At 45.7% G+C, this 27,499-nt stretch overlaps 1 protein-coding gene across 6 annotated transcripts in view; it reads left to right on the top strand.

Annotated features, from left to right (window-relative positions):
- Positions 1-27,499, top strand: part of MFHAS1 (multifunctional ROCO family signaling regulator 1) — a 117,190-nt gene that overhangs the window by 59,933 nt on the left and 29,758 nt on the right. For 4 of the 6 annotated variants that reach the window (XR_007474583.1, XR_007474582.1, XR_007474584.1 and 1 more), the window contains exon 2: positions 6,109-6,195. The exons of the other annotated variants lie outside the window; for them this stretch is intronic. Coding sequence is in view for 1 of the 4 variants with exons in the window: in XM_049704230.1 (XP_049560187.1) it covers positions 6,109-6,195 (87 nt within the window). In the remaining 3 variants the exon portion in view is untranslated. The remainder of the gene's footprint in view (positions 1-6,108; positions 6,196-27,499) is intronic. 6 annotated transcript variants of the gene reach the window in all.

Here is a 27,499-nt window from a genome sequence, read left to right on the forward strand (position 1 = left end):
TTTTCACCTAGGGCTTCCCTGGTGGTGCAGTGGTTAAGAATCCGCCTGCCAGTGCAGGGGACACGGGTTCGACCCCTGGTCTGGGAAGATCCCACATGCCGCAGAGCAACTAAGCCCGTGCGCCACAACCACTGAGCCTGCGCTCTAGAGGCCACGTGCCACAACTACTGAAGCACACGCGCCTAGAGCCCATGCTCCGCAACAAGAGAAGCCACCACAATGAGAAGCCTGTGCACCGCAACAAAGAATAGCCCCCGCTCACCGCAACTAGAGAAAGCCCGCACGTAGCAATGAAGACCCAACACAGCCAAAAATAAATAAATTAGTTAAAAAAAGAAAAATTTTTTTTCACCTAAATTTTTTTCTATAAGTTTTATAATTTTGACTTTTACATTTTGGTCTAGGATCCACTTCAAGCTGTTTTTTGTGTATGCCATGAAATGAACGTACAGGTTTGGATTTTTTCCATACAGATTTCTGGTGGTTTCACTAGCATTTGTTGAGAACACCGTCTTTCCCTTTGGAATTAACTAAACCCTTTTGCCAAAAATCAGTTGACCGTGGATGTGCTTGTCTGCTTCTGAACTCTGTTCTGTCCCATTTATCTATGTCTATTCAGGATACCTTGATTATTGTAGATTTACAATGAGTTTTGAAATCAAGTGATGGAGAAAGATGTATTTTTAAGTTTGGTTTCTTTTATCAAACTGTTTTCTCAAATACTTTATTCTAATTGCTTCTGAAAACGAAGTAAGCATATTTCTTTTTAGTCTTGGACATTAAAGTGACGTTAAAGGCAAGGGAAGTACACTGAGAATATAGCACAGTGATCCTGCTTCAGCACCAACTTCGATGACCTTCGGCCTCAGTTTTCCTGCCTGTCAATGAGAAGCTTTTGACTCCGGAATAGTCCCCCGCAATGTCCCATTTAAATCTAATAACCTGTCATCTTAGATGGATCATAAGCGATTTCCTCTTCTACTTGTGTGCTTTGCTGTGATTCAGGTTTTAAAATAGCCAAGCATAAACAATACTGAAAACCAGATAGCTTCGTGGAAGCAGTGCCTGGCACTAAATGATAACTTAGTGCGCTCTTAGTCGAAGTGCTTCAGGAAAATCTTGATGCCAGTGGGACTCTTTCATTTATTTTAGAAGCTTTTACAGTCATTCCTTCCTTAGGCCTTTTATCTTGGTGTTTCCCAAGTCATTAGCTCTTGGTTATTGGGTCCGCAGACCAGAGGCTGTGGGGCTGCCTCTCCTATCAGGGTCCATGGATAAATCCCAGGATTGGAGGGAGCTAGAGGTGGTCTCACCCCCTGATCTTCAAAGTGTGGTCCTCGGACCAGCAGCCTTGGCATCATTTTGTTAGAAAAGCAGAATATCAGGTTGCACCCCAGACCTCCTGAACCAGGTGTGCACAGGTATGTACCTTCAAGGTTGAGAAGCACTGATCAGGCTGGGCGCTGAGCATCGTCTCTGTGGCCTTTGCACCAGACTGTCTGGCCTCGGGACACCTCTGAGGGTGTAAGCCCATCAGAGAACATCTGTTCCATTTGTGGATAGTTCTGTTCACGTTTCTTTTTTCTCTTAATCTCCATCAGGCCTCCCATCTGCATTTCCAGGTAGGAAAAGATAGAGAAAAGTAGAAAGAAGGGATGGTTCCTATATTGTGAAAGTCAAAACATTTCCAGAAATCCTCAGCAGACTTCTGCTTACATTTCATCGACGAGACTAACTGTCCCACGGCTCCCCAGACCTTCAGGGGGATCTGTGTAGGCAAGAACGAGGCACATGGTCTTCCCTGACACATCCCCCAGGGTCCTGTAGTGTGCAAGTCTGTGTTACAGTGTTTCTGGAAGGTGCCTGAGAAATGGACAACAGTAGTTACCTCTTCGGAACAGGCTGGCAGTCAGAAGTAAGAGGGACATTTATTTTTCACTTTATGTTGTTCTTCCCTGCTGAGATTTTTTTTTTTTTTTTTTGGTAAAAAAACAATGTGTGTTAACTTTGAAGAAAGGAAGTTGACAGGAAGTTGACAGAACCCCTTGGGTACAGCTTGTCCAACCAGTTCCTCAGAGCCTGGGGGCGTCAGCCTCAGCTGTAAGATGAAAGGTTAGATTAGATCCTATCTTGGACTCCTGGGTCTGAGCCTCTTCCAGTTAATTACACAATCTCCAGGAACCAGAGAAGGGGATTAAGAGTCAGCTCCTTGAGTCACAAAAGAAACCTAGCATCTTGAACAGGTTCTTATTGAGACTTTGTTATGGGCTGAATTGCGTCCCCCCAGTCCCCAAATTCATATGTTGAAGTCCTAACCCCACACTACCCCAGAATGTGACTGTATCTGGAGAGAGGTGAGAAGGTTAAATGAGGTCATGAGGTTGGGCCCTAATCCAGTATGACTGTGTCTTTATAAGAAGAGGAGATCTGGACACAGACACACACACAGAGAGGACCATGGGAAGACACAGGGAGAAGACAGCCACCTACAAGCCAGAGAAGAAACCAACCCTGTTGACACTTGGATTTCAGGCTTCTGGCCTCCAGCATTGCAAGATAATCCTTTCTGTTCTTGAAGCCACCCAGTCTGTGGTACTTTGTTACAGCAGCCCTGGCGAACAAATACAGTCTTCTGTCCCTTTAAACTTTTGTAGGGATAGTTTTGTATTTTGCAGAATCGCCAGGATAGCTTGAGATGGCGCTGGACTTGGTTACTTCATCTAGTCCTGTCCCCAGGGAACCTGGAAGTATGGAACACGGGCTGGGAGCAGAGCTGGGTCTCTGGCAGGAAGAAGCACGTGTCTGTTACCGTGAGGCCAGCGCCAGCCTCTCCCCAGGGCCTCGTTGCCACGCACACCTCGCTTCTGGGTTACTTGGAACCCCTCCTTCAGCTTGCTCGCCTCTTTTCTGATCCATCTTCTATCCTTGACCTTCAAAACCAACGGATGCTCACCTGCGCTCTTGATTTTTTGCATGGCCTCTGGCTGAGAAGTCCATCTTGACCACAAATGGTTTTGCCTTTTAGGGAAGATCTGCACCTGTGCAGCTGGTGAGATTCGAGGGCGAATCCTGTGTTTAGAGTTACCTTATGATACCAATGGGCAAGAATATATTCTACTTTTGATGAAGCAGGAAGGAGTGTGTGTGAGTGACACACACACACCCCCACACCCACCCACTGGGGTCTCACACCTTCTCCAGCCCAGCACTCTGTCTGAGCCGGATCTTGGCCTTGACGGGGGCCGAAGGACTCTGAAATGGCCTGCAGTCTTCCAGTTTAAGGGAGACTCGATCTTTCCTGGGGCTCGATGAGGGCCAACTTTCTGAGCCGGGGTGGGCAGCGACTGCCAGGCACCCAGGCGTGCCCTGGGAGGGACTCTCAGGCCTGCGTTTCTAGGAGATGCCCGGGTGACTGAAGGTGAGCAGAGGCTGGCCTCGGGGCACTCTGCTCCCTGCCGAGCCCCTCAGGAGGAGGCCTCATTTGTGAGTCTTTGCCAGCCTGCTTACCAGTTTCTTCTCCCGGAAGCAGAGAGCATGAGTAGGGTGGGGCAGCCTGGATGGGCAGCGTGTCCACCTTGCAGACACACTGGTGGTGTCGGAGCAGAGAGCCCGCACAGATGGAAATATTTAGGTCCGGCCAAGTGGCATGTAGCTGTGAGATCCTGGAGGACACTGTACTGATTGTGGCTCAGTGGGGAATGAAAAGGACTTCTATTTATATGGAAAATCAAATCTCACCACTTTTTCTATGATTTACCGTTGTTGTTTTCTCACGCCAGGGAGATTTGCCGTGATGAGGACAGAGTAACAGGCCTTTCGTGCAAGCGCTCAGCTTTCCATTGTGCCCGCCACTGCTGAGCTCTTTGAAGCCCAGGGAGGCAGACGCATCTCTGGGTGGAGCGTTTTTCTGGCCGTATAATTTCATCAGCCCTGACTCTGCTCCGTGCTTAGCGTGAGGCTGAGCTCGCAGATAACGCTCCTCTTGGTGCCAGTGGGATTCAGTACCTCGTGTGGAAGCAGGGGGTTGGATGAACTGGGGAGGTGATGGAGGGTGGCTGTGGAGAGCCCGGGACGTGTTTGTTTGCCTTATTTAAGAGATTGTTCTACTTCATGCTGCATTTGCGAGGCGTTTAACTTGAGAAGCCTAGAAAAGTCAGTAGAAAATACATTTTCACAGTATTTTAAGCTGGAACAGACTATTTTAAGCTGAACAGACCCTGGAGATGAACCATTTCAGCTTCTTCCTTTTGAAGCTGAAGGCCTGAGGCCCAGAGGAGTCGGGGTTTGCCAGGAACTGGCAGGGACTTAGCACAGCACCAGGGTCAGAACCCAGGGCTCGATGCCAGGCTCCTGGCGCCTTCCCTTCCAGCAGGGATGCTCACCCGGCCTTCGCAAAAGTGTTTCCCTGGATACCAGAGGGATATGTTGTTAATCTTAAAGCCAAGGTTTCAAAAGTGTTTTTTACAATAGTTTATTAGAGCTACATAATTCGTGGCAAATAATAACATAGTTAATGCACAAAATGGATACTCTCAATAAAAGCCAATTATTAATTATTATGCTCTGGACCTCCAGTGGCGCAGTCAGTTAGCGCGCAGTACTTATATAATTATTATGTTCTGGTAAGAGCTCTTGAGCTAACTTAAGGGGAAAAGGGAGGATTATGTGAAGAGTAGAGCCATCCCCAGGATCCAGGGAAGCCCCTGTGTACCAGGCTCTCTCTGTGTCTCCGTCATCCCGCCGCCCAGTCTGTTGGTACCTGCGGCCCATCATTCTCTTCATCCGTCACCCTGTCTCCCGTCTCCGGCCCCCCTGCCCCCGACTTGGCCCCCTCTCCCCGCCTCCATCCCCCGTCTCCCCTCTTGGGTTCCCTCGCATCTTCTGCCCCCCACCTCAGGTGTGGTCGCCCCTCAGTGCCAGCTCCGTCTCTCGCTATGGACTTGCCCCGTTTTCCCTTCTGCCCTCAGACCAGCTTGCTCTGCAGCTCACACGTGATCTGAGTGACTGTGCCCGCCTCACTCTGCTTCAGTCACCCCTCCCCACAGACCAGTTCTGTCTCTCACCCCACTTTCCAGTTCCCAGGGAGCCCTCCGACACACCTCCTCCAGCTTTTCTCACCAGGCGGCGTGTTGCTGCCACACTCAGGAATGGACTGCCTGTGGCCAGGTGGCCGGCCCTGGTCTAGTTCTGGGGCCGGGGTCCTGGGGGCCTCAGGAGCTCTGGGGAAGGAAGCCGGCCTCGTGCTAAACACTTGTGCATATGTGACCTCATTCAGTCCTCACAGCGACCCTGTGACGTATCATCCCCAGTAGGGATGTGGAAACTCGGGCCCAGGACCGGTAAACCCGTTGCCTGGGGACCCACGGCTGACAGGCAGCCTCCAAAGGCCATCCTGCACCCTCCTCCTCCTCGTGCTGGGCTGTCCGGAAGTTACTCAGTGGATCCTTAATAAGTCAAAACGCTCTGATGCTAAGTAAACGCACTGTCTTTTGCATGAGTTTGGATGTTACTCCTAAGGCTTCTGAGTTATCAGTACGGGCTTGATATCGATAGGATTTTATAAAAACCTCACTTGAGCCCCTTGTGGTATCTACCAACAGCTTCACATGCTTGGGATCCAGGAGGATTTCTTTGATCTAGATCAAGTCCTTGTAGAAACACCTAAGTAAGGTTTAAACATCACTTGCTGGTTTGCAGCATTTTTATTAATTTTATTTTGTTTATTTTTGCCGTGTTGGGTCTTCGTTCCTGTGCGAGGTCTTTCTCTAGTTGCAGCGAGCGGGGGCCACTCTTCATCGCGGTGCGCGGGCCTCTCGCTATCGCGGCCTCTCTTGTTGCGGAGCACAGGCTGCAGAAGCACAGGCTCAGTAGTTGTGGCTCACGGGTCTAGTTGCTCTGCGGCATGTGGGATCCTCCCAGACCAGGGCTCGAACCCGTGTCCCCTGCATTAGCAGGCAGATTCTCAACCACTGCGCCACCAGGGAAGCCCAGGTTTGCAGAAGTTTTAAAAGCTCCTCCATCCCTTTTAAAGAAAGTGTGAAGCTCGCGTAAATCAAATTTGAATAATGAGTGGTGATTGACTTGTCTCTTCATAACCGCTGGCATCAGGAAAGATTTCATATGGACATGAGAAGTGTATGCCTGTCTGCAGCGAGGTGAACATTCCTGGACTATCCTCCTTGCTGAACAAGGGTTGTAAGTACTTCGCTGCATTCCGTGAAATTTGCTGTGATGAAATCTAAGAACCAAGCGGTGCCGGTGGGGAGAGGCTTAGTAGTAAGTGACCTTCCATTTCCGCTTCCTCCTCGTTATTTGACCTCCTGCCACAGGGACCTTGGAGGCATCCCGTAAGGGAAACCCCTAATCCCCCAGCAGTGCATTCCGGCTCCATCTGGCAGCTGCTTCCTCTCACACCCAAGGCCAGGCAGGCAGTGGCCTCGGACCTCGATGGGCGGCCAGCGTGAACGCATGTGTGACTGACGCCCAGATCCGGTCCTGTCCTGACTCAGTGTGTTCTCCCATCTCCTCAAGGGAGGAGAGCTAGGGAAGGATGCTGAAACTAGAGGCCTTTCCTTGCTGGAGAGCTTTTCTCTGTGACTTGTGCTACTTTTTCTTAATCAAATGTGTGCTTTGGGTTTGTGAAAGCTTCCAGTAGCTTCTCCTACTAGATTGTTTAATGCCATGATGCAAGTGGCACCTCGGCTGGAGTCTGGAATCACACTTGACACTTGGCCAGGGCCCAGATTCCCTGACTGTCCAGCAGGCTGAGGTTTGCCACAGGGCACCCCCGAGTTGGAGGTGCCCCCAGAACAGGAATCAGCCCCAGGGGTGGGCCTGGGGAGACCACAGGGTCCCTTGTGGGCACACCGACCCACCCTCCAAGGGGCCGTGAGATTGTTTAGGAAATGGGGGTGGCCGAAACAAAAGAACCCCATTAAAAAAATGAATGTGTGACATGAGTCCGTTTGTGTAAAATTGTTTGTGGGAGTGAGGGAGGGGCAAGGAAGAGAAAGACATTGAGATGTGATGAATAAAGAAATTGGGAACAAATATAGTTCTCACTCTTAACACGACTGTCAGATGAAAGAAAGGAATGTTGCACTCATGCTTATGGTTTGATTTTGCCTGGTGGAAGAGAAATCAGTCCCAGAAATCCCTGCTGTGTGTATGTGTTTTATCTGCATGTCTGAGCCAGGAGAAAGGGAAGGAAGGGTCCACACCAATCCATCCCTGGATACTTGGGAGGTGGGTAAGGGGGCAAAGGGATTATAGCCTCTTCTTTATATATTTTATGTTAATTTGCTTATTAAAACCAGCACATGGTAACTTTCATAATTCAAAACAATACATTTAAAGAAATCTTTAAAAAACAAGAAAGCCATTCTAGGCGGGAAACAGGGCAAAAATTAATTTACACTGGGGGTAGATTATTTTAAGTTTTATGCCTAATGGGCAGTCTGTGTAAATGGTGTAAAACTCAAAGGGTCCATAAGGCTCTATGGGGAAAGGAAAGTCTCCTCTCCACAGCCATCTGTCTCTCCTGAAGGCAGCCAGTTTTGCCAGATTCCTGCACGTCCTTTCAAGATGCTCTGTGTTTTTACAAACATACATTTGTAAAAATAGGGCAAGAGAGAGTCCTGCCCCCGCAAAAAAAAACAGCAGCGTAATGTAAACACTGCTTGGGTCTTTTCGTTGGACATGTTGCTACATACAGAGCTGTCTGACTCCTTTTACACTGGTTGTATGATATTCCATTCTATAAACTGGTCTTATTTAACCAGCCTGCTGCTGAACAGGCATTTCAGTTGTTTTCAGTCTCCTACTTTGGAAACAATGCTGAAGTAAATACCTGCGACTGTATCCTTTGACATTTATGGGTATATCCATAGAATAAGTATTGTGAAGTGGATTGCTAAATTTCTCTCCAGAGACGAGGGACAAATTGACACTTCCTTCAGAAATGTGTAAAAGTACTAGATATTCTTTAGAGAACAGTGCTGCCTTGGAGGTGGGTATAATATAAAGGCAGCAATAGGGATTTTAGGGAAGGCATTAGGAGAGTCAGGACCTTTTCAACTGCTCCTCTAAGGTGCTTCTCTTTCCAGAAGTTATTTTTGCTCAAACCTTGGTTTTTGTTTCAGATTAATAAAGTCGTGAGGAAGAAATAAACATATAGTGAGCTGCTATTACGTGCCAGACACTGGGTTAGGTCAGTTGCAAATATCATTTAATCCTTGTAGCATTCCCATGAGGTATGTATTTGACGTTTACTATCCACAGTTCACAGATGAAAAAAAATGAGGCTCAGAGAGGCTAGGTAACTTCCCCAGGGTCACACAGTGGATACGTGGCAGAGCCAGCTTTCCGACTTTGTCCGAGTGCTCATGTTCTTTTCATCTTTCTCCTTCTCTCTCTCTCAGAAATTTAGTAATCTCTGTAGCTCTAGCATTGCAGAAAATCTAGGGATGCACTGAACGATGAACTAGGTGTATAGAAGACTGGTGTCACAAGGTTGAACTAGGAACACGTGTCACTGCTTGTGCCTCAGGAGTCTTTTAAGTAGATCTGTGGGGTGTACAGAGGAAGTCTGCTGTTGGATTATACGGATGGTCCTTAATGTACAAAGGGCTGTGTGGCAAAAATTCTTTAACTCTGAAGGAGACGACACAGCCTAAGTAGGGTCTGCACAAAGCCAGTCAGCTTTTGCTGAGCTCTGGTTATACTAAAGGGCAGAGGAAAGAAGAGGGGCTGAAAACAAGGAGACAAAAGTCATTTTAGGAAAAAACGTCCATTTAGTGAGCTCTAGGGAACACTCAGCCTGCTGCCATACTAACTCATGAATTACAGTGGATTGTTGGTAAGCAAGACAAGAAACCAGGGAACCAACAAAACAAACAAAAATCAAGAGATTGTTTCTCACTGAGCTCTTCTCAAATGAGATCAAGGAATTATGGTGAAATGCCACAGCTGTAGATCATTTCTGCTCCTGGTGGGGTTAGAAAGGGCTTATAATATTTACCCTTTTTTTTTCAGACAGAATTTAGGTCTGAGCAAAACCTTTTGTGTCCTCCAACCTCAAAGTTTATTGGGGATGGGAGTCCAAATTTGCTTTGACATACCATAAAAAGAATCTCATGAGCAGAGGGTCAAACTAATTTTGTAATATATGAATTATGCCCAATGTTATTTTAAATAGATTTTTTTTTTTTTTTTTTTTTGTGGTACGCGGGCCTCTCACTGTTGTGGCCTCTCCCGTTGCGGAGCACAAGCTCCGGACGCGCAGGCTCAGCGGCCATGGCTCACGGGCCCAGCCGCTCCGCGGCATGTGGGATCTTCCCGGACCGGGGCACGAACCCGTGTCCCCTGCATCGACAGGCGGAGTGTCAACCACTGCGCCACCAGGGAAGCCCTTTAAATAGATTTTAAACTAAAATATATAAATAAATTTTTACTGCTCTATATGATTCTGGGTTCTGAAACTTCTGCATGTCACATGCCTCATACATAACACACAGTGTCAGCCCCAGGAGACAGAAAACACTCCAGTGAAGCAAGCCAAAGAAACAAGATTCAAACAAGGTCAAGTGATGTGTAGACCAGGATTTTTCAGTTCTTTCCTGTCATGCTGAAGCTTCCAGCTCATGAATAACAACACGTTTCCCTTGTCCTAGACACCCAAGAGTATGTCTCCTCTCTTGGGCATAAGAATCTCTAGAGTTACGTATGTGTAGTAAAGAGTGGACCCAGCTGGCATACTCACAATGACCACATTGTGTTGCTCGTACTTTAAACTAATACATTGCTCCACGATGAAGTTGCAATAAATGATATATTTGCTTTCTAGACATGAATGAGATGCCTTATTGGATATACTCCAGGAAGGCCAGAGAAACTGGCTTCTAATCCATACGGAATAATTCACTGGTGAATTTCTTTCAGGATAGCCCATGATTTATCTAGAATATAATCTTTACATATCTGGATCCTTCAAACTAGACCAAAGGGAAAATCTGGGCTGCAAGCCTCCGTTAGAAATGTGGGATGGTGCTATGCTGACAGCTGGTGGTCCCTGACCTGTATCTTCTGAGACTAGAACCCAGTGTGGTGGATGACCAATTCACGCGTTGAACAAAAGAAGACCTCCTACAGGGCAGTGTAGCTGTTCGTTACAGGTATGGCACTTAGGGCTAAGTACCATAAGGACTTCAAGAAGAAAAAAGGTAACACATGAAGCATATACGATAAGGAGGCAGCACAGTCCAGAGCACGAGCTCTGGAATCACACAGGCTTGGTGCGAATCCCGGCTAAGCCACTACCATCTGTATACCCTGAAGAACAGTCGAAGGTTTAAATGCTGTTTTACCAAATTTCGAAAAAGAAGTGAAGAAAGAACGTATCTGCCGGGAAGGGACATCGTGGGGTGCAGCATCCAGTCGGGGCAGGGCTCTGCATCTCCTGCTCAGAAACCTTCTCCGCCTGGCTCATGGTGATGCTGGCAGCTCAGCAGCCCTGGAGAAGGTGCTCCTGTCTCCAGGGCTCGCGGACAAGCTGGGGAGGTCCCCGGAGGAGGTGGCCACACCCTGGCAAGATCTGGGTGGCTCCTGCGCTCAGCTCTGAGCAGGCTCTGGACTCTGAGCCCCCTGGGGGGGAAGGGCTGGCCGATACATACCCAGGTGCTGAAGGGCCTGCAGAGCCGGTGCCCAGGCAGGGTGAGCTCTGGAGGAGAAGGCTTCCATAGTCCCAAACAGTCTCCACATGGTGGCCCATCCAGTGCCCAACACCTGCCACCCACAGCAAGAAGTCCCAGCCGCTAGAAAGTCCAGAAGGGGTCGGGCTCTGGGGCCCCGCCCTTTGCCCAGGTTTCTACACGGGCTGGGCTTGCGTGTGCCCCCCACCCCTCCCCCCACCCACCCTTTGTGACGTGTACAATGGACACGTCATAAGCGCCAGGCTGAGCCATCCAGCATCCAGTGCGTGCTAGACCTCGAGAGGAGTTAGAAGCTAGGGAGAAGCTCTCCCAGTTTCACACTCTAAGATGGCTCGGCGCACAACCGGTTCTACGTGGGCAATTTACTTTGTCAATTTCGTACCTGGCTCCGCCGCCCCGCCGTGGGGCTCTGGTGGGCTGTCACCCGCTGGTTTTGCCCTCCCGGGAGGCTGCCACATCTCACTGGGACCACCCCGCTGCTCCAGCGCCTGCCTTCTGCCCTGGTCCCGGGCTGTCCTACTGGGATCGAGTGCCTTTATCGTCTGGCTTTTACACGCACCAAAAAGGCAGGATCCCATCCAGCAGGCCAGGTACTCCCGTCTGGGGATGCTTCCCTCGGTGAACTGGAGGGACTCGCCAAAGAAGCCCGTGCTGTCTGCTCATAATTCCATGATGTTCGGCCACTCGAGAACCATCAAGATTCCTCCACCGGGGCGCAAATTTACTCTCCTGAGTTCACCACCTGAGCAGGCAGTAAAGGTTAGGAAGCCGGTACCATCCAGTCACCTCCCACTTCCTTGCCCAAAGGAGAGTGAGGTGAAGGTCCAAGAAGAGCCCCGAAGAGGCATGGCAAAGATGGAGGATCACACAGAGACCAAAGGAGAGGACGATCGGAAGAGGGGCCACCGTAGCAGTGGGGATATACCATTGACATCCAGGCCCCAGGAGGCCGGTGGAGTCCTCACTTCCCTCAAGTGCAACGCTGAGCCTCTGGACCTCCTTCCTGAGCACCCAGAAGACAAGTACTATTCTAAGTGCTTAGCAAATATTAACTCAATCCTCATAATTGCAACCCTATAGGTAGGTATTATTCGTAATATTCACCTTTTTTTTTTTGGGAAACTGAGGCCCAGAGAGGTTGAATAGCTTGTCTAATGTCACACAGTAAGTAGGTGGCAAAAACCCAGGATTAAAACCAGACCATCTAGACTTTCATCACGTTGCTGTGTCACCTTATTATAAGTTGTGTTTAGGGAAGGGGCTAAGTTGACAAGACTCTGAACTAAAAGGAGAAGGGAGAAATGAGAAAATGAGTGATCCTAGAAACTAGAGAGGATGTAGGCTCAGAAATTTCTGGTGATGAGACCCAGAAGAACAAGAACTTGGTTGGAATATTAACTTGTGGTAGTATCTGAATCCATTGAGAAATGCTTTTGTTTTCTTTAAAATTTAGGAAGGCCAGTTGGATGAAGATTAATGAAAAAAAAGTAGAAAGGAAAAGAATAAGTGCCTTAAGTGAGACATAACCTCTTCCCTCTAAGTAATAGGGGTGGAGGTCCTGTGGGAAAGGATGGAGCTCTCTCTACCAGGTTTGTTAGCCAGGACGAACAAGGAGAAACATGGCAGCCGTTGTACCGGTTTTCATGATCCCTCAAAAGCAAGGCTTCAGTTTCCAAGAATGGCAAATGGTAGCATACCTACCGTGTGTCAGACATGCCACTGTGTTTCCAGTTTCTCCAACATTTTAATTGGAGAAATAGTTCCTATGAGGTACGCATTAGTTCCCTATGGCTGCTGTAACAAATTACTACAAATGTGGTTGCTTACAACACACTTATTTTCTTATGGTTCTGGAAGACAGAGGTCCAAAACCAGTTTCCCTGGGCTGGAACCAGGAGTTGACAAGGCCATCCATCCTCCTTCTAGAGGCTCTAAGCGAGAATCTGTTTCCTCGCCAGCATTCCTTGACTTCTGGCCACATCAATCCAACTCCAACTTCATCATCACATTCTCTCTGGAGTAGAAACTCCCTCTGCCTCTCTCTTACGAGAACACCAGTGGTTACATCTGGGTCCATCCAGGTAGTCCAGGAGAATCTCCCCATCTCAAGACCCTTACTTTCGTCCCATTGGCAAAGTCCCTTCTGCCATTTAAGGTGACATTCACAGTTTCTGGGGATTAGAATGTGGACATTTGGGGGCAATGGTATCATTCAGTCTACTACAAAGTAGATGCTATTATCTTTCTCAGATGCAGGAAATGAAGTTTAGGGAAGTAATTTGTCTCAGGTCTATAATTTCCAGAGCAGAGATTTAAATTCTGGCAGTGAGACTTCAGGACACACTCTAAACAACTTTAATCTGTGTCCTTAATTACTGCAATAATCCTTGGTTAAGAGTCACACTTAGGTATCAAGACCCAATTGAATAAAACACTATGTACTGTCTCCTCTTTCACTTTGTTTGTCTGGTGTATTTATGAATCTTGCCCAGAGCAGAAGAGTTCAGAAAATTGTTATGCAGGTTTACTAAGAGAAAGCATTTACTGTTTGATATGCACTGAGTAATGGAAGGCTTTTTTAAAATAGAATATGCCAGCAAGTAGTGTTATCACCATTTTACATATTTAAACAACTAGACAACGACAACGAAGAGCTACAGATGCAAAGGTGTCAGGGACGTGTCTAAAGGCAGCCTGCCAGAAAAAGGGCTGGTACCAGATGCCAGATGCCCAGGTCTGAATTCATCCTATCCAGTCCTGATTAAGCACCTGTTCAGAGGGATTGTGGCTCATCACCCAGCACCTGAGGCTTTATATCCCCGCTTCAAGACGGAAATACTGTACTGACCACTAACTCATAATCTTCTATCCCCATCCTTTGTGGGACAGAACTTGGCACTTCTAAGATCCTTTTCTGCTTGAGAAAGAGCAGAGCAGCCTTTGCTCCTCTGGCTGTGACCTACCATGCTTTGCAAAGGTGATGTGGCGAGTGCAGCTGCAAACCCATCTCCAGCATCGCACATCTATGGAAAATTCCAGTCAGGTTTTAGACCCAGTCGCAGTACATTTTTCTGAGGATCAGTAATGATTTGCTGAGGATCAGTAATGCTCTCCGTATGCTGGCTGACAAGGGCATGATCTCTGTGCTTACTATACTCCATCTGTCAGCTCCTCTCTGACACAGTTGTCCGTGGGATTCCTTAGGAATATTTGCGGTATTTAGGCACAATTTCAGGAGCTGCTCTTTCCTGTATCCTCTCATTTCTTAATCAACGTTTCCCAGTTAAGACTATAAATAATTCAACTTGGGTGGGTTATCGGAGGCATTCTTTCCTGCTCTACTCCATTTGAATCTCTGTGCTCTTTAAGTTTCACATACGTGGCATCACGTATTTCCCATCATCGCTATTTTCAGCAGTCAGGGCTACAAAGGTAATTGGCAAGTTCATTAGCCTTTCCATTTCTTTCCCTCTTGGTTGTTTAAGAGTGATTTGCGGGCTTCCCTGGTGGCGCAGTGGTTGAGAGCCCACCTGCCGATGCAGGGGACACGGGTTCGTGCCCCGGTCTGGGAAGATCCCACATGTGGCGGAGCGGCTGGGCCCGTGAGCCGTGGCCGCTGGGCCTGCGCGTCCGGAGCCTGTGCTCTGCAACGGGAGAGGCCACAGCAGTGAGAGGACCGCGTACGGCAAAAAAAAAAAAAGTGATTTGCTAAAGACTGTGCGTTTCGATGTTTTGCAAAGCTCAGTGGTACAGAGACAATATTGGAATTCTGCCCTGGAGAAATAGACCTTCTGTCAATTGTTCTCCTTCTCTTATAGAACAGAAAAGAGATTCATCTTTCACACAGTTACTCAAGGTTTCTCTACTCGCATTGCCAAGGATCTGGATAAGACTGGGAGTACTCCACATTTTCTGTTGGAAGGTACTTTGCATTCCATAAAACTAAATCCACACCATATGAGAACTTTAGTCTAACTTCTCATCTACTGATTCATGAAGTTTGACTCACTGAGATTTCCCCTCCTCATACTATTGTGAAGAAAAGCATCGTTGGCCAAATCCGTGGTCAAATGTTTGTATTATGTTTCCTAGTTTGTCAGTTATCTTTATGTTTGGATTGCCTTTTGTCGTGCAGAATTCTTTAATTTTTATGAAGTCAAATCAACTCTTTTTCTTTATGATATCTCAGTTTCATGTTCTGCTTAGGGACAGACTTCCTCATAACAAGAATATGATTTCTTATCCTATTTTACATTCTTCTAGGTATTTGTATCTTGCAATAGAATATTACCAAATGTATGCTGCACATGCAGTCCTTGCTCTGAACAGTTTGCCCATGCATGAATTTCAGTTACCACGATTTAGTGAAATAATCCCAGGACCCCAACAAAACAATCAAATTTCAGTTACTGCCATATTAACTGAGGAAGTGCATAAAGTACAAACTTCACAGCTAGTTCTTAAGTCCACAAATCTCCCTGGATATAACAGATGTGTATCATGATCAGTGAACAATCAGGTCCCTTCTTTCAAAGTCTGTAGGTGCTTGGTCACTGTGCATGTTATTCAGTTCACGTATAGACAGCAAGATCCATGTATTGCTTGGAATTGAACCGTTTAATCTTCAAGTATTTTGGAATTTTCCAGCTTTGTTTTTGTTATTGATTTCCAGTTTGACCTCACTGTGGTCTGAGAACAGACTTTATATGATTTCTGATGTTTTAAATTTGTTAGAGTGTGTTTTATGGCCCAGAACGTGGTCTTTCTTGGTGTATACGTCATGTGAGGTTGAGACAATGTGTATTCTACTCTTGTTGGATGAAGTAGTCTGTAGACATTTATTATATCCATTTGGTTGATGGCGTTGTTGAATTCAGCTATGTCTGTACTGATTTTCTGCCTGATGGATTTGTCCATTGATGATAGAGGGGTGTAGAAATCTCCAACTATGATAGTGGATTTCTCTCTTTCTCCTTGCAGTTCTATCAGTTTTTGTCTCATGGATTTTGATGCTTTCTTGTTAGGCACATAAGCATTAAGAATTGTTATGTCTTCTTGGAGAATTGACCCCTTTTTCATTATGGAATGCCCCTTTTTGTGCCTGATAATTTTCTTTGCTCTGCTTTGTCTGAAATTGATACAGCTTCTTAAACTTTCTTTTAATTAGTGTTAGCATGATGTATCTTTCCCCAGCCCTTTACTTTTAAGCTATATGTGCCTTCATATCTAAAGTAGATTTCTTATATTTGGATCTTGTTTACCGATCCTCTGTGACAATCTCTGTCTTTCAATTGGTGTATTTATACCATTAGTGTTTAAAATGATTACTGATATCATTGGATTAATATCTACCATATTTGTTACTGTTTCATATTTATTGCCATTGTTCTTTGTTCCTTTTTTATATTCCACTCTTTTTCTGCCATTTCTGGTTTTAATCAAGCATTCTATATGATTCGCTTTTCTCTTCCTTGAAAATCCAGACACGATGGACTGGTGAAATTAACTGCAGTGCATAGTCCTTTAGTGATGTAGTGTTACAGAAGCATTGCATAGTCTTATGACTAGGTCTCAGTCCTATAATGAGCATGTGCTCCTCAGCTATGAATGTCACAATTGCCTCTCAGTATTTTCCCTCACCTTAGGTGAAACGCAGTGGCTGGATACTTCCCTTCCCCCAGGTCAGTTAGGCTCTGACAAAACCCCATAGGTTAGGCCTCTGGTAAAACAGTTTCTCCTGAGGGCAGGCCTTATGAAGAATAGCAGAATGCTCTGGTGTTTTCAAAATTGCTCCTTTCCCCCTCCCCCTGCCAGAATTCCAAGGGGACTTTCCTTTGACCTTCACCTGGTAGTCACAACCTGGTAGAGCTCAAGAGACAAAACTCGTAAAAGGATAGGGGCTTCCCTGGAGTTTCGACGTCACAGACTTTTCCACACAAGCCTCCAGCAATCCGTCAAATACAGTTCAGGTTTTCCTACCTCACTATTGGTTTCCACAGAGATTTCTGCTCTTGGGTTTCTGTTCCGGTAAGTTGTTATTCTCTGTATCTGCTATTCTGCCTCTCCAGTTTTGGGCACAGTGATTTTTCCTGTGACCTCACTTCTCTAATGAATCTAAGAAGAATTGTTGATTTTCCAGTTTGTTCAGATATTTACCTGTTAGGACAGAGTGGCAACTTCCAAGCTCCTTCCATGCTGGACTCAAAACTAGAAGTCTCATAAGTCTTTTTACAATGGAATAAAACATGTTAATTCTCAATATTTCTAATGTTTTAGGTTGCACTGTATTAACTAAATATAAGGTTTACTAAATTTTAAGTCTATCTATAACTTTATAACCAACAAGAAAGTTTCTAGTGCTTTTGTCAGAAAGATTTTAAGGTCATAGAACAATAATATTTTCCCAGTCGATCATTAAGATCAACTTTGCACAGTTCAGCTTGTATGATCATTTTTGTAGTTCCACACTGAGGACAGCCTGTATTTTATTTACCCTATATTTTATTTCTCATATATACATGGGTTCCTATTCTGGTTTAATAATATACTGATGTACTGTTATAGCTTATTAGATTTTTTTTAAACTACTGAAATTTGGAGTGTGTTTTGATATTGGATAAGGACATTTCTTTCCTCATTACAACTTTACCCTACTTTAAAATACCTGCTTTATGGTGATAAATCCCTCTTGATCATAATGACTTCTTAAAAATACATTGCTGGAATCTATTTGCTAATATTAGTTAGAACTTAAGATCTTAAAAGAAATGTGCTTCTAGTTACTTTTTGGGTAAATTTTCCATATCTGATTTTTGTATTAGGACTCTTCTGGCTTTTTTAATACATTGGAAAATAACTGATGTCTTTCTAAGGTGTATATCTTTGATTATATTTTCTAATTTCATAAAGCTACTTGTATTCTCTACTCAAAATATGCGTAAATATTGGCTGCATATAACTTATCAGTAATCAGCCATTTTGTCCAGATTTTCAAGTGTGTTGGTATAAAGCTAGCATAGTATTCTTTTGTAATCAAAAAACCAAATTCTCTCTGTTTTATAGCTAGTCCCATCTCTATCATATTTGCCAAATATTGCTTATTTTACTGGTCTTTCTTTTGGTTTTATTTGTCAAGTTGACTGCTTTTCTTCTCTATTTTTGACTTTCTCTTGATTAATTTTGTCCTCCCACTCTTTTGGATTTACCTTGTTCTTTTTCTACGTCTGCTGTCCATTTCCTGTAGCTTCAAGAGCCATTTTCAACAACTCAGTGAGCTCTGCCGGCTGTGTCACGGCCACTTCATCATATGCCATTAAAACCTAATCTCATACACTGAGTGAAGACTCAGCAGCCTTATCTTGCTTTCACAATTGTTCTATGGCCTTGCATCCTTCTTCTTCTCCTAAATTAGCACTATCATCAGGGAAAATTCTAGTGGGCCGCATGCTACTTATAAGGCTTGCCTTTCCTCCAGTTTCATAATAAAAGAAAAAACATTTCCACCCTTTTTTTGATGTTGATCAAAAATTTAGCAACACTTCTCTGCACTGTATTCAAATCCAGAAATATAAGCAAGTCTTCATGCACACAGGCTCACTGAAATGTCATAATTTTAAACTATGTATGACCTTGGACAATGACCTTGCCAAATACTCCATGCTCCCCCTTTCTTCCTAGGTGTTCGGAGTTTTTCATTCCTACAACATCTTTTACACATGGTCAATTTGTGTCGTAAGCTCTTCCTCCCTCCCACTCTGAGTCTATATCCAAAGGAGACATCATCATTATTTGAAGAGATATCTGTACTCCCATGGTCATTGTAGCATTATTCACAAGAGCCAAGGTATGGAAACAACCTAAGTGTCCATAGTAGGTGAATAGATAAAGGAAATATGGCATACACACACACACACACACACACACACACTGGAATATTATTCAACCTTTAAAAAGAAGATAATCCTATCATTTAAGACAACATGGATAAAACTGGAGGACACTATGCCAAGTGAAATAAGACAAATAGTGCATGATATCACTTATATGTGGACTCTAAAAAAATAACTAAATAAACTCTTCCTTCCCTGGACATTTTCCTCAGCAGACTCTAGCAGCCTCTACTATGCGTCTCATCTTTTTCTCTTTGTACCATATCACAACCCCAGGGAACCCTGGGGTAGATACAGGGAACCTGTATTTACTGATGTGTATCTAGATTATAGTTTACCATTGTTCTTTTTCTTCGTAATCCATTCCTTCCACTTCTGGCATCAGAACCTCATTTTTCCTTTGGAGAAGTCCTTGTGATTCAGGTAGGCTGGGTGTCTCCTCGGCAGTGATGCTCTGACTGAAGCACAAAGCCCGTGTAATCCTACAACGTTCTGGAACAGTATTGGCCATAATGACCTGGCACTTGCAGTCCATAGCAGAATGCAGGTGAAGGGTGTACGGCTAGATAAAGGCTAGAGCCACAGTGAGGAGGAAAATAGGAGGGCGATGGCTCCCACATCGGTGAGCTGGGGGGTGGGGTTCGGGGGCATGGCTGCAGCGAGGATGAGAGCTGACACCAGAATACAGGGCAACAGGAAGCTTGCTTAGGTGGAATTGTTAAAAGTGTCACTGCTAAGAGGAATGGGGCCATTTATTATTTTTGAAAGTCAGATGTTTGTAGATTGGCAACTGTCTATACTTTTTGTTTCAAATGGCTTCATTAGACTAATAACCTCTGATACAAATGGGCTTCAATTAAAAAGCTTGGATATAATTTGATATAATATCTCAGCTCAAGAAATAAGGAGATTTTTCCTCCCATAAAAGCCAGGGTAAATTTTCTCGTAAGTGGTAGAGGTTATTATGGTACTTACTTATTTTTTCTGTTCATGTAATCAAAATTGGTGCAATTTCCACTTGATGGAGATTAGATGGTGCTCTTTTGAGCTAATGTTGTGAGTCAGTCACTAGACTACTTTGTGCTTCAAGACTGAAAGAAGCCATTGTCCTTATGTCTTCTTGCCCTTAGCCTTGTCTTCTCCGGGTAGTTCTGGGGGATAGTGTTGGATGAATTGAAGCTTATGTCTCACCGCTAAGTGATGATACTCTTCAGCTTACAATAGGCAGAGAGTAATTCCCTGAGATGGAAGAGGAAGCCAAGCTTACAGGTCTCTAGATGGTTAGAGATGGAAGGGAGTATGTTTACCTGGACTTACCCTGCCATAGGTGTCAGCTCTTACACGTCTATCCCTCAGCAGCAGACGCTGGTGTGTTTCCATATTACTGCTATGCCCTGAAAGTTTATAACCATCAACTATGTTTAACCACTTTGACCTATTAATTTAGTAGCCATTGGTAGGTAGTGTCACCTGCCAATTATTATTAGGTATTAGATAGTATCTACTATTATTATTATTATAACTTTCTATATGATTGAGTATAGCTTCAGTTTGAGTTTCATCTAACAGAATATACTTTTTTGTTTTACAAATATCACGTGAGACACACATGAAATAATCATAAATAAAAGCTGAAAAAAGAATCTCAGCAAAAAAGATGGATGCTTATGTGACATTTCTGCCTTCTAGGGCTTTGATCTGAGATTCCCTAATTTTTCAGTTTGGAAGTCATGGGATATGGTAAATGAAATGTATCCTTCCCAAATCTGTCAAGCATTTCATTTTGGTGGGGAGGGTGGTCATGCTGTAACACCAGTTGGTGTTTCTTGCTGATAGTTTGGGGTTTTAGTTAACTATAGGGTTTGTTTCTAATTGAGATATAGTTGAGATGTAATTGGCGCACAGTCTGAAAGTACACAATTTGGTAAGTTTTGAGCTGTGTATTTACCCATAAAGCCATCACCACAATCAAGAAAATGAACAAATCCCCCTCCCTCGGGAGTTTCCTCTGGGTCACTCCGATCCCTTCCTGTCTGCCACCTCCACCCCAGATAACCACTGATTTACTATAGATTAGTTTCCATTTTCTGGAATTCTATATAATGGGATCATACAGTATGCACTCTTTTCTGGTCTGGCTTCGTTTCCTCAGCATAGTTATTTTTGGCTTCATCTGTGTTGTGTATACCCATGGTTCATTCCCTTTTATTGCTGGTCTGTATTCCATTGTATGGATATACCACAGTTTATCATCTGCTCACCTTTTAATGGACATTTGGGTTGCTCCTGGATTTTGGCTACTTCAGAGGAAACTGCTATGAACATTTATATAGAGATCTTTGATTGGATTTATGCGTTCTCTTCTCTTGGGTAAAAGTTTAAGAGTGACTAGCTGGATCACATGGCAGGTGTATGTTTCCACTTTTCAAGAAACGCCACCAGCAGTGTTGAGAGTTCCAGTTCCTCCAGTCCTCACTAACGCTGGGTGTGGTCAGCCTTTTTTGTTTAGACACTCTAATAGATGTGAAGGGTATCTCGTTCTGGTTGTGGTTGCATTTCCCTAATGAGTAATGATGTTGAGCATCTTTTCATGTGCTTATTTACCATTGGTACACCTTGATTGGAGAAATGTCTGTTCAAACTTTTTTTTTTTTTTTTTGCGGTATGCGGGCCTCTCACTGCTGTGGCCTCTCCCGTTACGGAGCACAGGCTCTGGACCCACAGGCTCAGCGGCCATGGCTCACGGGCCCAGCCGCTCCGCGGCATGTGGGATCCTCCCGGACCGGGGCACGAACACGTGTCCCCTGCATCGGCAGGCAGACTCTCAACCACTGCGCCACCAGGGAAGCCCTGTTCAAACTTTTGCTGCCCCCTTTTTATTGGGTTTTTTTCTTCTTACTGAGTTTTTAGAGTTCTGTATATATTCTGTATACAAGCCCTTTTATCAGATACATGCTTTGCAAATCTTTCCTCCTAGTCTGTGTCTTTTCATTCATTGTCTTTGGAGGAACATGAGTTTTTAACTTTGATGATGGGCTTATCATTTAGAAAGAAACTATTTTATTCACAATATCAAAAGTACTTTAAGACTTATAAAAACACTTCCACTTTCAGCTAAGATAGAGTAACAGAGACTGTATTTACTCTTGCACCTGGGAAAAAACTCCAGCAAAGTATATAAAACAATGATTTTCAAGACCCTGAGCATCAGGTGACAAAGGACAATGATCCCGAGATATGGGAAACAAATGAGGTGAGTCCCATAATTGGCCCAGCGTAGTGCCTTGAGAGTGTCCAGGCTGCGGTGCAGAGGGCGGAGCTGAGACAGACCCTCTGAATTAAGGAGCCCAGGGTGACCAGAGTTTGCAGGACACAGGACCGGAGGGAGAGACCTCCAGAGGGTTCCCTGGAGAAGCCAGCAGGGTGCTGATCAGCGCATGTGTGTGAGCAAGCTCTCTGAGACTGGGGAAAGTGGGCGGTGCTAAGCTCTCATTTCAGCTCCTCCTACCCACCCCCAGAGCGCTAAGTAACTTGTGGCATCTCTGTTCCCTATTCCCCACCCCCACTCTCTAAATAAGCCATTTCCAACGATAGTTAAGAAGAGGGCATTTTTAGCTACACTTAACAGGGTCTTCCTAAAGAGTCTCTGAGTCTTGTAATTCTCAGAATTTAGAATACCTTTCAAGATGTTGGCATTAGAATCTTCCCAAATGGGTCTTGAGTTTGGCATGACTTTTAGTTTGTAAAAGATGCGAGAACCAGGTAGGACAGAAAAGCAGAGTGAGTTCCAGAGCGGAGCACTCCTGGGTTGTGTGCCAGGCCTGGCGTGTGGAGGAAGCAATGATACGCCGGGAAGTCTGACGCCTGCCCAGCTGGGCCTTCGTGTGCCCTTGGGAAGAAGAGGGTGTAGACTGTGGCCCTGACGGCCTGACTGTGCGCCACACCAGTGTCAGGTTTGGAACCACAGACCTGAGGGAGCTTGAGAAGCCGCCTTGTATATGCCATCCACTTATGGACTCATCAAACGATCGATTCTTCTTCACCATCTGTCTCAGGCCTGCTATGGTCCGGGCACTGTGCTGGATGCTTGGATCCAACAGTGAGCGTGAGAAGTCCCCACACTCGTGACTCTTACATTCTAGTAGAGGAGACACACCATCAACCAGTATATGTCAGGTGCACAGAAGTACCATAAGAAAAATAAAGCAGGTGATGGGATGTGGGTGACCAGGAGGTTGGGGGTGCTGTTTATACAGGGTGGTCAGGGAGTTCTTTCTGAGGTGGTGACATCTGAGCAGAGACTTGAATGAAGCTTGTATGGGGAGGGGGATGGGGACCTAAGTGGTGAAAACGGGGTCCTGAGGTGGGAGGCCAGTGGGGCTAGAGCAGGATGAGGAAGGAGTGAGGGGCAGGAGAATGGAGCAGATGACACCGGACCCTGCAGATGTGTGAGTGACAAAGGAGGTGGCAGAGGATCTGAGGAGATGAGTAACATGGTCTGACGTACCCTGGGAGGGAATTGCTCTGGCTTCAGTGGGGAATAGACTGTGGGGTCAGGAGACCGCCATACATCCGGGTTGATGGTGGCATGGACCAGGGAGCTGAGGAAGTGGTCGGATGCCGATGGGTTTGAAGCTGGAGCAGTGGGACGTGCCGATGTATTCAGTGTGTGGTGTGAGAGAAGAAGGGCATAAAAAAATGACCCCATGTGTTTTGTCCAAAGTAACTGAAGGACAGAGTGGACACTCACAGACACGGGAAGCCTGGGAAAGGAGTAGCCTGGTGGGGCGTGAGGCCAGTGGGAATCAGGAGTTTGATTTTGGTGTTTAATCAGTGTTTAATAGGCAATGAGATCTCAGTTGATATTCAGGCCGGAAGTCAGGACTGGAGGTGACCTGAGACCACGGCCAGGGGAGTGGACTGAGCTACCCCGAGAAATGGTTCTTTCCCCTGAGGAAGCCAGTCCTGTTTGGGGGTCCCATACTTTCTAACGGGTGTCAACACTTTTCATGATTACATTTTCTTTGCACTGAGGCTTCATTTGAAAGCCAGCTGCACCTGCCCGCAGGAAGGTGTACCTGAAAAATAAGAAAAAATAGACTTAAATAATTAAATAAGAATTCTTTCTTGTTCACAGTTACAACTTTGCAGAGGCTGGAGAGTCTAAGGAGGGCTCGGTTTCCATTGGTCGTGCAATGTAACATTTTTCAGGACGCCAGGGATGCTTTTTGTTTAAAATGGCCTCAAGTCCAGGCTGGATCTTCTGGGAATGAAACTTGGGTGGGGGGAGTAGATAAAGAAAAGCTGGTGTTGGAAGAGGGTCCTGGCTGGAACACGGTCCCAGTAGTGTCTGTTTATGCAAGTGGGAGATATTATTCATGTGCAAAATAAGGCGGCTGAACCGTCTCAAGCTTTCTTCCAGCCTCCAGCCTCAAGGCTCTGTGGGTCTGACCCTAAGTCTGTGGGGTCTCTCAGCAACCCCTCACCCAGAGGAATTCATTTCTCCTGCCCCCTCCCTTCCTCCAAGAAAACCGATCCGCAGGAATTCTTAGCTTCGTTCTGAGACCTGAAGCCAAGATACAGTTTCTGATCATCCTTCAGGACTTCAGGTGCCTCCCTTAGTCCTTCAAAACCAGGTCGATTTTGACAAGGCTGCCTGGCCAGTGTTTCAAATTTCAGTTCAGGTCCTAAAAGTTCCTCCCGTTTTTCAGTTGAAAGGAGAACTCAGGTTGGAGGGAGACAGTTTTAGTCTGAAGGCTTTTATGAAACTGTCTGTATTCACTCACTCCTCTGAGCCTGGAGCCGTTTCCAGTAAGAAGGAGGTGACAGGCTCTCCAAATAAAGAGTCACCTTTTGAAAGCACTCCAGCCCAGCAGCATGGGGGCTTTTGATGATCCTGACTTGCGTCTTGAGAAGGGGGCAGGCCAGCGCTGGGTTTGGGCTCTGTTCCTCCCCCCGCCCCCCCTTAGCGTGCTTTGATCTGTGAAGCATGTCTAATCGTCGGCCAAGTCTGCTAGAACTTTATCCAGAGCCGGAAAAGGGGAAATATTTTTCCTTTCTTGGGTGGATTTGTATTTATATAAACCCTTAGCAATGCTGATGGAGCCAAGTGGCCGGCACACACGTCTGAGGAGCTGGAATGACTGAGTGGCGGGAACAGGCAGGGCAGCGTGTCCCTCTGTCCCTGGTCAGCTTTGACACGGGTCAGACCTACTGAAGGTCAGGAGAGGGTGGTAGAAGTCTTCACGTGCATTTTGCTGAAGGATGTGCTTGTTCGTAAGGCCGTTTATACAACGGCTTGAGCTGAGCCAGCAACTGATCAGTTAACTCCAGATCGTAACTCCAGTGAGACACCTGTATGTGTATGAATGATTCGGTCACTTTATCTCTTTTGTCATCACTAAGAGTATAGGGTTGTGGAAGGCCTTAGCTGTCCTCTGAAACTTTAACCTCGGAAGCTTGACCTTTTCACAGTGTGTCCCGTTATTGATTTTACTTGCATGAATCTGTCTACATCTTTTTGGTCAAGCCCTTGCCATTTCTCCTGGGTAGTGAGTTTTGTTTTTTTTTTTTTTGTGGTACGCGGGCCTCTCACTGCTGTGGCCTCTCCCGTTGCGGAGCACAGGCTCCGGACGCGCAGGCTCAGCGGCCATGGCCCACGGGCCCGGCCGCTCCGCGGCACGTGGGATCCTCCCGGACCGGGGCACGAACCCGTGTCCCCTGCATCGGCAGGCGGACTCCCAACCACTGCGCCACCAGGGAAGCCCGGGTAGTGAGTTTTTACTCTTCTTTTATTGAGGTAACATTGATTTATAAGTTTCAGGTGTACAGTATATTTCTACATCTGTACACCCTACAGTGTGCTCACCACCAAAAATTCAGTTTCTATCCATCACCATCTATTTCCTCCTTTTTACCCTCCCCCCATCCCTTCCCCTCTGGGAATCACTATCCTGTTCTCTGCATCTACCTGTTTTTGTTTAGTCTGGTTTGTTCATTAGTTATTATTAGCTTTTTAGACGCCACATATGAGTGGCATCAGACAGTATTTGTCTTTCTCCATCTGACTTCTTTCACGGTGATGAATTTAATTTCTTTTATTCTTTTGGCCGTGCTGCACAGCATGTGGGAGCTTAGTTCCCCTGACCAGGGATTGAATCCGTGCCCCTTGCATTGGAAGCACTGTGTCTTAACCACTGGACCACCAGGGAAGTCCAGGGTGGTGAATTTTTAAAGCCTGCTTACCATCGATATGAAGGCTTTCTTGTCCTAAAACCACCTTGTTGAAGTGGTACCTCACTGTTCTACATTTCTAGGATATAGCATGATTCGCTTTCAGATATTCTCGAGGAATCTTGTACAGAATCTAAAGACAGGCTCTCTTGTTCTTGTGATATCGCGATTTGTATATTATCTGGGCTAGTCTGGGACTGATAAAGCTGCTGACAACAGCCAGTGTATAGAACGTTGATATAAAGCAATCTATTATTTTGCTATTTTTGACTCTTTTAGAACCAAAAGCAAACCCAGTGTAGGCACCCCAGTTTCTGGCAACTTCCCTGGAGTAATTCTGCTACATATTAATAAACACCACTGGAGCCACGTTTACCTGCTGTCTCGGGATGTTCATCCTGGTCTCCAGGAATGTTTATTTTGTGTCTGTTGGGGTCTCATACTTCAGCAGGGAATCTTCCCAAAGTTTCTCCCTGGCATCTCATCCCAGTTCTGTGATGGACACTTGGGGAAGGAAACTCCTTGGGCACCCTGGGACTCTTTCAGCAGGTGGAGAGAATCCAGGCGGAAAAGCAGCCTGGAGGAGGAGGAGAAGATGGGGACTTTTGTTCCACCGCAGGTGATGGAAATAGGGGGGCTGTAGAAGGGGAATTTCAAAGCACTGAGTTATGAGGAAGTGGTGGGGAGGAATGGTACGAGGGTTGCATGTGGTCAAATACAAACACAAAAAAGAAAAAAACGACATTAGGAAAAGGAAGTGTAAGCTTGTAATGTGAGGGAAGAAGATTTACAAAGAAATTTTGTCAGCAGTTCCCCCCCCCCCACCGCCTTGGTTGAACTTTTGCCAAGTGCTTGATCTGAGGTCCCAGCTCTTTTGATCCAGAAGAGACCTATGTGATGATCCATCCAGGAGGGGCCCTGGACCAAATGCCACTATTCTCAGTTTAGCATACCTGAGATGTTCAGTCACCTCCTGTTCCTCAAACAAACAAAAAGCTTTCTGAAATTAAAAGCAAACATTACTATGAGGACAGTCATCTTCTGTCAGGAATTGGGTTAAACAAGGAAAAGCTAGGCTTATCTGCTCCAGATGGGCACCTGCCATAAAAGGAAAAATTTCAAAGTGTCCATCGTGTGTGCCCGGCTTGCGGGGACGCTTGGCTTCCACTGAGTTACTCATCAGGAAAGTCTGAGTGCTTCACAGGTTAGCATCATGGAATGAGTCAGAGAAGAAATCAAGAGTGTGGCCTTTGTCTTTCCTTCTGCCTGTAACTGTCACCACTGTCACCACCTTGGAGGATGTTGGGAAGACGCTGAAGTGTTGAAATTTCGTTTGTTCGGTGCAGCCTAATGACAAGCCATGAAGACTCACTGAAGATAGGTACTGTGTTATACCTTAGTTCAAGGTCATCTCTAAGAACCCCAACTGGCCTGCTTCTGTTTTGCTTACAGGTTGTCCTCTCTTAATGATAAGACTTTACAAATTGTCCCCAAAGCTTCAAGGCACAGAAGGGCATTTCTAAGTGATTCTTTTTTTTAAAAACAAAGTTCCAGCATTTAGAATCAAAACTGGACTTGAGAATTGAACAAATCTGGGAGACGTAATACCTCTGCACTGTTAAATTGCCTGGAACCCAGTGGATTCCTACACGGTGAAGAACTGCAGGG

This window comes from Orcinus orca, chromosome 21, assembly GCF_937001465.1.
Source record: "Orcinus orca chromosome 21, mOrcOrc1.1, whole genome shotgun sequence".
Lineage (NCBI taxonomy): Eukaryota > Metazoa > Chordata > Mammalia > Artiodactyla > Delphinidae > Orcinus > Orcinus orca.